Source organism: Mytilus trossulus, chromosome 13, assembly GCF_036588685.1.
Source record: "Mytilus trossulus isolate FHL-02 chromosome 13, PNRI_Mtr1.1.1.hap1, whole genome shotgun sequence".
Lineage (NCBI taxonomy): Eukaryota > Metazoa > Mollusca > Bivalvia > Mytilida > Mytilidae > Mytilus > Mytilus trossulus.
Window position 1 is genome coordinate 10,424,858 of NC_086385.1, and position 12,486 is coordinate 10,437,343.

Genomic DNA, 12,486 nt, shown 5'->3' on the forward strand with positions numbered 1-12,486 from the left:
AATTTTAAAGGTTAATTTGAAGGCAATATATTGTGTGTTGAATTCTCAAAACACATTCTCTGCCTACTACCTAGACTATTTGGGGTGATGGGAGGTGCAGAAGTATAGCTAGTTTTTCTTTTTTGTCATTTCTTGACTGCAACCATTCGGACTATCTGAACCATGCGTTCTTCATTTGTTGTATTTCTCTGTACGCTCTTTTCCTAGCAGGAGTCAGATGTTCGTGGTTTATTTGACATGAACGTCAGGAGCTATTTGTCACCGTATGACCTTCAGAAATGAACACAATCCATTCCGTATGTTCAGATATAAAAGGCCCCTACATATCGGTTATCAGCCTTTCAACTAAGGAAACCACCAGCTAAATTAACGATAAAACTGTAAACGAAAAATGACAATCATCAACCAACAAAACCTTTGAATTGCAGGTGTTTGACTTAGGTGAGAAAAATAACACATTTGAGAGGGCTACACATGTTAGTAAGATCTTAACACTACGCCTAAAATAGAACACTTGTAATAGGTGTAATAGTACAACATAGAACAATGTGAAAAACAGAAAGATACATCTTTTTTCATCATTCTTAAATTTCATTTTTTTACATTCCAGTTTAAACTAAGTTTAAATTGATCTTGGCAGAATGTTCTGATCTGTTTGTACCTGCATAAAACATGGTCTTTTTTGCACACAACAAAGAAATACATGTGGTCTCGGTTTTCCCTAATGGTACGACATTTTGCATTATAGTACTTTGTCTTTGAACTTTCTATGACAAATTAGAGGATAATTAGTCTAAATTAAAATATAGGTACATGTATTCTGTACTTTTGTTACCTAAAAACCACTAATAAACAAGTATTATATCTTGATTCAACTTAAATTGTTTTGCATGCACTTTATAAACACGTGCTTGGGTATCGATCACGTGACCGGTCGAGACAAATCATATACCTTCAAATTTGACAGCTGCTGAACTGCTATTATGGTGGTTGCATTAGTAAGGGTAGATAAATGCAACAGTAGTATACCGCTGTTCAAAACTCATAAATCCATTGACAAAAAATAAAATCGGGGTAACAAACTAAAACCGAGGGAAACGCATTAAATATAAGAGGAGAACAATGACACAACACCGAAACGCAACACACACAGTAACGGACCATGCATCAGACAAAATCCCACGAGAATAACACATATAACATCTAAGCCAAATACATGAATTTGGAATAAACAAGTACCGTGTCACGTCTTATCCTAATATCTCAAAAGGGTAGAACTGTTCAATTGGAAGTCAGAAACATGTAGCACAAATTAAGCGAATATCCTCTTATCGAGTTTAGCATTTAAAACTGACTTGTCTTCGTTGGTGGTTCATATTACATAGCCATCTCATATAATAATATAACCTTTTCCTAAATATGGCTACAATATTTTGGACGTTCAATAGCCATCCATCTATTAAAAAATACAAAAAGGGAGGGTTATAGTTATTTACGCCCATCTGTAATATAAAGCATTTTATTTTTTCACATTAACTTCTATTCAATACAAACCATTCATTCTACTTCTTGTTTCTGGTGATGACGGCGCATCCTCTTCGTCACTGAGGAACGCCCCTTGAAACAGATTATTGGCTCTACTTTGGTGGCGCTTTATTTGTCGTCTGCCGACATGCTGATGTTTGTGTCTTTTAAGCAGAACAGCTTTAACATGATTCCATAGCAGACTATTTAAAGTTCCATTTAATCGCCATTGCTCCAATAATGTATCTGAGAAAGAAAAATGTATGACATGATAATCCACCCAAATATACGATATTGATATGGTCTGAATTTCATTCATGCATGTATTCCTTGTTAAAAATATGCATACATAAACATAGCATTAGTAAACAAAGGCAACAGTATTATGCCACTGTTTGAAAATAATATGCTGACATTCCAATTTAACATTTGTGTATGTTGTGTGTTACTCTGCACATGTCTAAAGAATTTTGAATCTGTATATCATTATATTGTATTATAATTATCATCTTACTCTATTGTTTTATATTTATGTTTGAACTTGTGGATTTGTATTGTCAATATACGCACGTAATCAATAATTTTATACATGTATTTGCTATGCAACCTCACGGTTCTTCGATAAATTCAGCGAACCAGTAATATTTCTGGGAAAACAACTATACTATTGGAGTAAACAATTTCCGGAATGAGTTTTGAAAATGACATTAAAAACTTCTGAAATTTGACAGAATAAACATTAAAAGTGAAAATATAGTCATAGCATAAAATATTATGCCGACATAAAGCGACACCTACCGACTATATCGAACATGGATGTAGCCTCTAGATCTAGTAAACACGGATTAGAAACCACAATTTGATGTAGCTCTGTTAGATACTGCATACAGATCGATGACACGTGGGGTTTTGACCATCTTTTTCCTTTCTCTTCTATTTCTTCTTCAAATTTCACCCATCTAAAAATAAAAATAAAACAAATGTTATTGCCAATTTTCATCAATTTAAATTTTCACCCGTTCAGAAAAAGGATACTTTGTTCTATAGTCGGGTTATTGTTTCTTTGGCACATTCCATATTGTCATTCTCAATTTTATTTCAATTACTGACAATTTATGATTGGCGTCCAATAAGGTTACGCTATACATAAGATTTAAAAACAGTGCTGTGATGTAATATCTGTACACACTTTATTATAAGGGGTATAATCAAAGGCAACAGTAGTATACCACTGTTAAAAAATCATAAACAGTTAAATCACAAAATACTGAATCAAATCTGGGTCACAAACCAATCCGATTGAAACACATCAACTATATATAAAAGAAACCAACAGAACAACAGACACACTGAAAACATACTCAGATAGCTTCAATACTTAATTTTGCCTTTTTTTAACTTGGATTCGTGCGTCACTCTTAAGTCTTTTGTACACAAAGCGCGCGTCTGGCGTAAATGCAATATTTAATCCTGGTATCTATGATGAGTTTATTCAAACCTGTCAATGTATTTAACATCCAATGCATTCAACTGTTTTGGTTCCAGTGGTTCTGAAGTTCTGGACAGAACAAATAATAATCTTTCAGACCCTGACTAAGTAATTAGTTCAAGTATTCAACTTAAATAAAGGCTACTGTATACCGCTGGTCAAAAGTCATCAATCGAGAATTCATAGTCAATTTTCAAATAACCGGTTTTGTATCACATTTTAGATTTTTAATCAAGAGAGACAGCTCCAAGAAGGACGGATGTATTTGCTGCCGATGTGGATGGATAAAATTAAGAATAGAGCATGATTTGATATAATTTATCATTTTATTTCACACTCCAGTGGGTACTCAACACTTTGACTAAAAAGATTAAGCTCGTTTATTTTATTTCCATAAATATTTGACAAAAATATTCATTTTGACTTATTTATAAAAAATCAATAAAAGATATAGACATTACAACCACACAATTTACAACAATTGTTTTGGTTGGATATGTAGCAGTTTGAAACACACTACTATTGACCGTTGAACAGTTTGATTTCTCTTTACTAATAGTATGCGATCATAGCTCAACTGGGTTTTTAAAACTTCCCGATTGAATTTTCCTCGGAGTTCAGTATTTTTATGATTTTACCTTCTACTATCAGTTTTGACACAGTAGTAGTAGAACACACAGACTGTTGTACAGATAACAGTAGTTATTTCTTTCCATCCTAATTAAAAGTAAGATTGTTTTGTCAAAATTATAAAAATAATAACATTGTAGTTTGAAAATGGACTATTGAGAGAAAAAGGGGCTTTACTCACCTTCGTACTTCCTTCCAGACAAAGTCGTCGTTGTAGTGACGCAGCGCGTCCATCTGACAGAATAAATCACGTGGTTCAAGCTTCTCCGATACATCGTCAATAGTTATTTCAAACTTTGGTACCTGTATCTTTTCACTGTTACAAAGTGCAGGATCCAATCGTGTTGGTGTAACTGTTGCTATTTGTGATGACATTTCTATAAAAGAAAAAATCTGTAAAATTACCCAAACAGATTTTGTATAGACAAGTTTATTCAGAGGCAAAACATTTTGATAGCAAACCATCGTCACTTAACCCATGTAGCAATTATGTAACTATTCGACACGACAACAATCGAAAAAGAAATTGCACAACACACCCAATTAATGATATCTGCTTCAACATATTTAGATGAAATGAAGTCACTTTAAAAAAAAACAAAGGTGCATGCCCTCTTAATCAAGATACACGTATTAATAATATTTTTAGTAAAATTTTATTTCTGGATTGTCTAAATGAACTTTTTTAAGTATCAATTTATTCAAACGAAATGTTGAAACATGATCTTATTCGGGGTTATTATGGAGGACTCGCGTTTATTTAGGACAGATAATAACTACATGGCATAAATACAAAATAGAATACTATTGAAGGAAATAGATAATAAATATAACGAACCAATCTAAACAGCAAACAACGGTGAATTGAGCAAATTTATCAGGTTAAAACTGGCGAATCTTAATTTTAAGTATTTCTAAAATATATAGACATTTTCTAAGATATGTCGATGTGTATCGAAGTCGTATTATTAATGTTTTATGTTGTCATTATATTCCGGTCTTTATCACTACAATGGTATATCTAAAGTCATATGAAACGAGTGACTGTTGAAAAATAATATTTGTCCAATTCTTGAACCAATGCATGTATATATCATAAATTTATTCTTCTGTGCATGATTTTATAACTTTTTACGCAAACATTTCCTATATTTGTCAATTTGTTTTCCTCTGTGTCTGTCTGTGAAAATATGGCCTCTGATTATTTGTCGTGTTTTGAAGCCTTAGTTTATCGATTATCAACTTACAGTTAACAATCAACACAATAGCATAGATATTGAGCACGTGTATAACATATACAATCCGATTATAGTTTATTTCAGTGACAAATCCTTGCGTATTGCGGTCACCGTATTTTTACGAGATGGTCACACTAAGGTCATTTACATACGTAAAATGTGTCGGTGTATTTCTTCCTGGAAGCAAGCAATTAAAAAGAAGTTACTTCTTCTAAATGTGGACAAATTGAAGTATTTTTTAAGAAAAAAGTATACGTTCATAAGTTTATAATGAACACTATCTATTTAGTTATGAGAAAACATATGCATCATTTTTTTTAATTTCAGGTTTCATATGACTTTAAGCTAAAATTGTTGGGGGAAAAATTGAACAGAAAATAGCAACACGCGGCCAAACCAAAATTTTTCGAAGTTTTTGATGGAGGTATTTATGTTTACAATATCAAGAGTGTGAAAAGAACATTATATGTACCATTTACTGATCATGTTTATCCTTTTGAATAAAGCAATATGTTAATGAAATGTGTTTGTTCTATACAGTATATAAAAGGTGATAGCATGTAAACAAATTTTGTAATCATATGAAAAATGTACAAAAAATCTTAGAACCACTCAACACTTATAAACTTGTAAATGAAGTTGTGGAGGGGGATCTACAAAATAGAGAATGACGATAAACTATAAAGAATAAAGAACAAAAGACCAAAAAAAATAAGAAAAGAAAATAAAGACGTGCTCAAATATAAAGATAAGATAACAATGGGCAAAAGTTGTAAGAATACAGAAAAAGTCTAATAAACGCAACAATAGAATACCGCTGTTCGAAATTCATAAATCGATAAAAAAAAAAATCCGGATAATAAACTGAAAACGGAAGAAAACGAATCAACTATAGGAGGAAAACTACGACACAACAGAAACGCAACATTTAAATATAACACACACATAAACGGACTTTGTTCCTTTTAAAATTGTTATACGATGAGGACTGATGTACCCATATTTTGACTATTTTATTAATTGTGACTGTTTGTTTAACGCATCATGTAAATGTAGCGGAATTTGATGAGACTGTTATTAAAGTGAGAGGGTTAGCGCTATAGAACCAGGTTTAATCCACCATTTTCTACATTTGAAAATGCCTGTACCAAGTCAGGAATATGACAGTTCTTGTCCATTCGTTTTTGATGCGTTTTGTTTTTTGGTTTTGCCATGTGATTATGGACTTTCCAAATTGATTTTCCTCTGAGTTCAGTATTTTTGTGATTTTACTTTTTTTTTTAATGTACTTAAAAAATAAAAGAATATGGAAATGAAGCACCCCCTTCAAGGTCATTGTAAATGACAGAGTGATAAATACATAAAATATGAATATTATAGTTGACAGCGGATAGCCTTGGTTAATACATTGACAAATTATTCTTCACACATTAATCATGCAATAACGATGTAACAAATTATTGTTGTGTACTTTTTATTTATTATGGTAAAAGTCTTAGGTGTCATTTAGTAAAACAAGATCCGAAATCGTTTATTTTCTTCTTTTTCCTTATGAGACTTTTACTACAATGGTAAGATGAAGGAAACAAGAGAGAAAGCCCTAAATTTTGCATTTCACATTTAAAGAAAAAAAGATTGTCAAAACCCACCGGTCGAATTAAGTAAATGTGTTTTGCCAAAGTACAAAAAAACATGAAAAAAACAATCTGAAGTCTAAAAAAACAGTACAACGAAAACTAACGAAAACTAATGAGTGAGCAACATAAACCCATTAAAATCGGAATAATATCAGGTTCTACCCCCCCCTTTTTTTTTTTTTATTAAATTGCAGATATGTTTAATACTACTGTCATCTTCTCTTTTGACAAAATCTTATTGTAAAATTTTCCGATGGCTGATGACAAGTCAGACTTGTTTTGTTAATTTAATTAGACCTGTATAAGAAAGCTATATTTTGATTGGTTGATAGCCAGTATATTTTTTGCATTTGTAATTTTTTTATCTAATTTCAAACGAATCTTCCTGTATTTCACCACTGCCGGTGAATATGGCTCAAATATCATGCTATTTGCCATTTTGGATGTTCCCTTTTTACCCTCTCGAGCATATTCCCGCCAAATGTTTTGGGATATGACGTTACATAAAAAAGCGAACTAACACGTATTAGTACATATACATTTCCTGCAGTTATCCTTTTATCCACAAAATTATGCATACACATATTAATGAATTACAGCTTTCAAGTAAAAAAAAATCTTCACCTGTACAGAGAGTTTCAATTTTAATCTATTCGGTTAAATTTAACACACATTTCATGTTATGGAGGGGTGTTTGCGAACAATACCAGTCTTGGGATCGAATATCCCTCGCCTAGCGGCTGGGGAAATTTTACAGTCCCTTGATGGTATTTTTCGCAATTACCTCTCCATAACATGATGTATCTGTTCAAAAGTTTAAAAAAACAACTCTTTCGAATTTACCGAACGGCTAACAAAATATAAATTCTTTGTCATTAAACGAAGCTGACATTATACTGTATTTTTCATTGATTAACAGTATTCGTTTTTTTCCCGTTAGATTAACAGTATTCGTTTGTTTCCGTTAGATTAACAGTATTCGTATGTTTCCGTTAGATTAGCAGTATTCGTTTGTTTTCGTTAGAGTAACATTAGTCGTTTGGTTCCGTTAGATTAACAGTATTCGTTTGTATCCGTTAGAGTAACATTAGTCGTTTGTTTCCGTTAGATTAGCAGTAGCTCATTTATGTTTCAAGGATTTTGATATAATTGTCAATAACTGTTCCCATATCAAAATTATTTGCATTTCCATTTAAACACTAAAAAAAAATGAGATTTTGTTAACCTTAACCATGGAAGTAATATTTAAATATTAATATGAATAAATATGATTTTACAAATGAAAGTGATGTTTGTCCTGAGAAAAAGGAGTATGATTAGTAAAAAGAAGTTGAGTTTGTCCTGAGAAAAAGGAGTATGATTAGTAAAAAGAAGTTGAGTTTGTCCTGTCCTTAGACAAATGTAGGAATGTACAGTATACGATTGATTGTATAACTAAATCATAAAAATCTAATGAAAGTGGACAACCTTGACTTATACCTAGACATGTAATATTACCTTAGCAGTGACCTTACATTTGGTATTTATATTGCCCTGAAGTAGACCGATAATATATTAGATACATGAGAATTTATATGAATTTTATAAATTAACCTGACAGTACATTTCTATGAACAAACTGGAACGTACACATTAAAAAAGGATTAATTTAAAATGTGACGGAAATCTCATTTGAATGATTTCTTTGATAATGGGATATTGGTACCGTCCGTTTCGCAGAAAACATGACATAATCAATAAGATTCAAATAAAACGAATAACTGATCATGAATCTAATAATGTAAAACAACCCATTGTTTTAGTATTGTAATATATATTAATGCAGTTATAATATTTTGAATAAATCACTATCTTAATGGCCGACAGTTAAATACGTACAATATATGTGACTATTCCTTTTTCGAAAACAATTGTTGAATGAAGAACCGAGGCTAATGTTTTATATTTTTGAAGTATTTATAAGTGATAAGTAAGAAATTCATGTTGTAATTAAATCACTATTTTTAGTAGTAGAAAACTGTGTGAGGAAAATGTGTACATAACCACAAACATAAACACATCATGTAAATAGTAGTTACGATTCCTGGTAACACGTTATCCGGTAAACACGATTAACCAATAATACATGACCTTGATCAAATCTCGCTCACGATTTGTTGACTTCTTACGAGATTTCTTCCGTTTGATGTTAACTTAAAAACATATGTAAATCATTCTCCACAGAATTTCCGTCAATTGTGAAAAAAAATAATAACAAATGTACATACAACTTCCGATCTATTAAATTTGATTTACTTCAACATGAACAATCATTTATATATATAACATTTAAGTATTAAACTGTTACATGCATGACCTTTATCGACAATCAACTATCTATTAGAGCATTTGCATTAATCAAGTATTTGCTGGCGTATCCGTATCGACGCATCGTATAACACGTATATGAGGAAAGAATAAATTATGGCTAGTTGGTCCCGATGAAAATATTTTATAATGCATTAAATTTTAATTGAGATCGGGGTAAAATCATTATTGTAAACAAATCTGCCCGATACGTATACGTCGATCCGTGCACGTATCCTGATACGTGAATAATGCAAATGCTCTATTAAAAACCATAGGGGTAGGTTCAACGTTAAAACTTTGTCAATGACTTTAATTGTTTCTACGTTATATTATACTCTCTCTCACTCTAGGGTTTACTGTCTATCGATTTGTCTAATAACAACACACCTAATACGTATATAATGTTAAATGGAAGGATACCTTTATTTGTATCATTCTTACCTAATCAAGTGTCACAATACAGTTTATTTTCTTGTCGCAGGGCCAAAAACAAGATTCTCAAAAGAAATGCAGTTATTGTACATTTACATTTTATGTTACAAAAAATTACAATGTTGGAAAATTTGTATATTTTTAAATGCGTTTGTCAAAATAACTTGTTTGTATTTTAAAAGGTGTTAAAACAACACGTTTTACATGTTTTTGATCAAGTCTTGTGCTATAAATGAATGGTACTATTTGAAGGAATTTAGATTTCTAACATATCTAAGCAATCCCTACATACATACAACGTGATGTTACAGAATACATGCATGGCGCAGCAAATGTAACCTGTAGGCGGGAATGTCACGCAATTCCCCATACAATTGCAAAAAAAGGCGCAAGTTAATTCACACTCAATGTCGAAAATGAACTGACAATGTCATGAATACAGAAAATCAAACGGACAAACAACAGTACATAAAATACATAATTGAGCAACACAATTAAGTCCTAACAAAAACTGGAGTGATAGCAGGTACTCCTGAAGAACAAGACGATCTTGCAAAGTAAAAGTCTGATGTTTGTTATTGTTCCAAATATTTCATTAAAATGAGGACTCAAGCCGTTGGTATGAATTTTCATAAAATTGTCTTTTGTCACTTTTTTAGTTCCTTTATATTGGCCGAATTGAATTAGCAACCCGAAAAGACATTGTAAGAGAGGGACGAAAGATACCAGAGGGAGAGTCAAACTCATAAATCGAAAATAAACTGACAACGCCATGGCTAAAAATGAAAAGGACAAATAGACAAACAATAGTACACATCACACAATATAGAAAACTAAAGAATAAGCAACACAAACCCCACTGAAAACTAGGGCTGATCTCAGGTGCTCCGGAAGAGTAAGCAGATCCATTAGTTTTTGTGACAATTATATTGATTTAACAGCCATAACTGTATAAACATACAAGACTGACATACAACACAACTGACCGAGGGAGTAAAACAAAATCTGTCCTTGTTCCGCCAGTGTATACACCCATATTTCCTTTTCATTCAGAAAAATGGTAGAGATATGAAAAAAAGCGAGAAATAGAACAAATTCATGTATTTGGTTTTCAGGATATATTTGTTATTCTCGTGGTGTTTTGTCTGATGCTTGGTCCGTTTCTGTGTGTGTTACGTTTCGGTGTTATGTCGTTGTTCTCCTCTTATATTTAATGCATTTCCCTCGGTTTTAGTTTGATACCCCGATTTTGTTTTTTGGATTTATGAGTTTTGAACAGCGGTATACTACTGTTGCCTTTATTTAGCTATCAAATAATGAGATAAACTCGTCAATAAAAAAATATTAAAATACGCGTGATTATAAAAATGTTTCATTCTTTACGTAGTACCAGACTAAGAATTTCTAACCTTTAATCTGTTTATTTATTATTTACTTTATACCAGAACATTAAGGTGGTACCCAACACTTTCATTAAAATTAATTTGGCTCGTTTAATTTTCATAAAATTTTGTCAAAGTATTTACTTAGACCCTTTAACATAACTATAAAAATTTCAAAAATTTTGAACCAACTGTTTTTTTCAGAAATACACTGGTTATAGAGCAGTTTGACAAACACCAATGTTTATCATTGAGAGGCTTTATATTTCTTTTCCAACACAACGTCATTAAAACGTTTAGCTAACCTTACAGAGTTATCTCCCTGTAGTGTTAGGTACCACCTTATTATAGTTCCTGTCAAGATAATATATCTGACATAAAATCCCTAAACAATAAAGGTAAACTACTAATTTATTTACCAACATTCAACAGAACTATTTTAAAACGACACTAATATCTTTACATAGTAAAGACACCTTCAAAGGAAAGCTATGTGATGACCAATGTTAATGGAGCGAAAATGTTAAATTTAATGCAATTTCTTGGATATTGTCATTGATCAAGACAAGTAGAAGGTTTTGTGCAATAAACGCACATACATGACATGATTTAATGACAAAGTATTCTTCTTTACAAGTTTAAATGTCCTTAATTGGTTTGACAGATATTCTCTCTGCATAGAGTTAATTTTTAAGTTAAACACCTGTTAATCCACTATGGACAAAAAATGTCTTAAAGAGGGGCTAAAGATACCAAAGTCACAGTCAAACTCGTAGATCGAAAAAAAAACCTGACTACGCCATGGCTAAACAAGAAAAAGTCAAACAGACAAATAATAGTACACAAGGCACAACATAGAAAAATAAAGACTTAGCAACACGAACCCCACTAAAACTGGGGATGATCTTAGGTGCTCTGGAAGGGTGAGCAGAACCTGCTCATCAAGTGGCACCCGTCGTGTTTCTTGTGTTATTACAAATCCTGTAAATAGTCTCATTCGGTATGTATTAATAATTTCTAACCTTTAATCTGTTTATTTATTATTTACTTTATACCAGAACATTTACATAGGTCCTGTCATGATAATATATTTGACATAAAATCCCTAAACAATAAAGGTAAACTACTAATTTATTTACCAACATCCAACAGTACAATTTTAAAACGACACTAATATCTTTACATAGTAAAGATACCTTCAAATGAAAGCTATGTGATGACCAATGTTAATGGAGCGAAAATGTTAAATTTAACTGCAATTTCTTGGATCTCTTTGATCAAGACAAGTAGAAGTTTTTTTGCAAAAAAGCACATACATGACATGATTTAATGACAAAGTATTCTTCTTTACAAGTTTAAATGTCCTTAATTGGTTTGACAGGTATTCTGTCTACAAGTAAAGTATGTTTTACGTAAAACACCTGTTAATCCATTATGGACTACATTTGTCAAAAAGAGGGGGCAACAATACATAAGGCAAGAATATGCCAGTTGTTCTCCATTCCTTTGATTTGTTTAAACTTTTGATTTTACCATTTGATAAAGTCTTTACGTTTTAAATTTTCCAGGGAATTCAGCATTTTTGTGATTTTACATTTTTGTTCACAAGATGCATGTGAATGTAACAATTCTTAATGCCGAATGTTCTTTTAGTTTTAGTTAATATTAACATCTTCAATTGCCTCGTATATGATTTTAACAACCGTACCAAATCTTCTTATTTTTACAATGTGTATATGTGTATAACAAGCTTATACAATGTACTACTGCTTTTAAGGGTTGCTTCAGCGATGTGTGTTTATTAT

At 31.7% G+C, this 12,486-nt stretch overlaps 1 protein-coding gene across 1 annotated transcript in view; it reads right to left on the reverse strand.

Annotated features, from left to right (window-relative positions):
* LOC134694721 (electrogenic sodium bicarbonate cotransporter 1-like) overlaps positions 1–12,486 on the reverse strand; it is a 54,428-nt gene that overhangs the window by 23,451 nt on the left and 18,491 nt on the right. Inside the window, exons 2-4 of the mRNA XM_063555762.1 lie at positions 3,825–4,020; positions 2,323–2,483; positions 1,555–1,770 (exon numbers count right to left, since the gene is read on the reverse strand). Of these exons, the coding sequence (XP_063411832.1) occupies positions 1,555–1,770; positions 2,323–2,483; positions 3,825–4,018 (571 nt within the window). The 5' untranslated portion in view covers positions 4,019–4,020. The remainder of the gene's footprint in view (positions 1–1,554; positions 1,771–2,322; positions 2,484–3,824; positions 4,021–12,486) is intronic.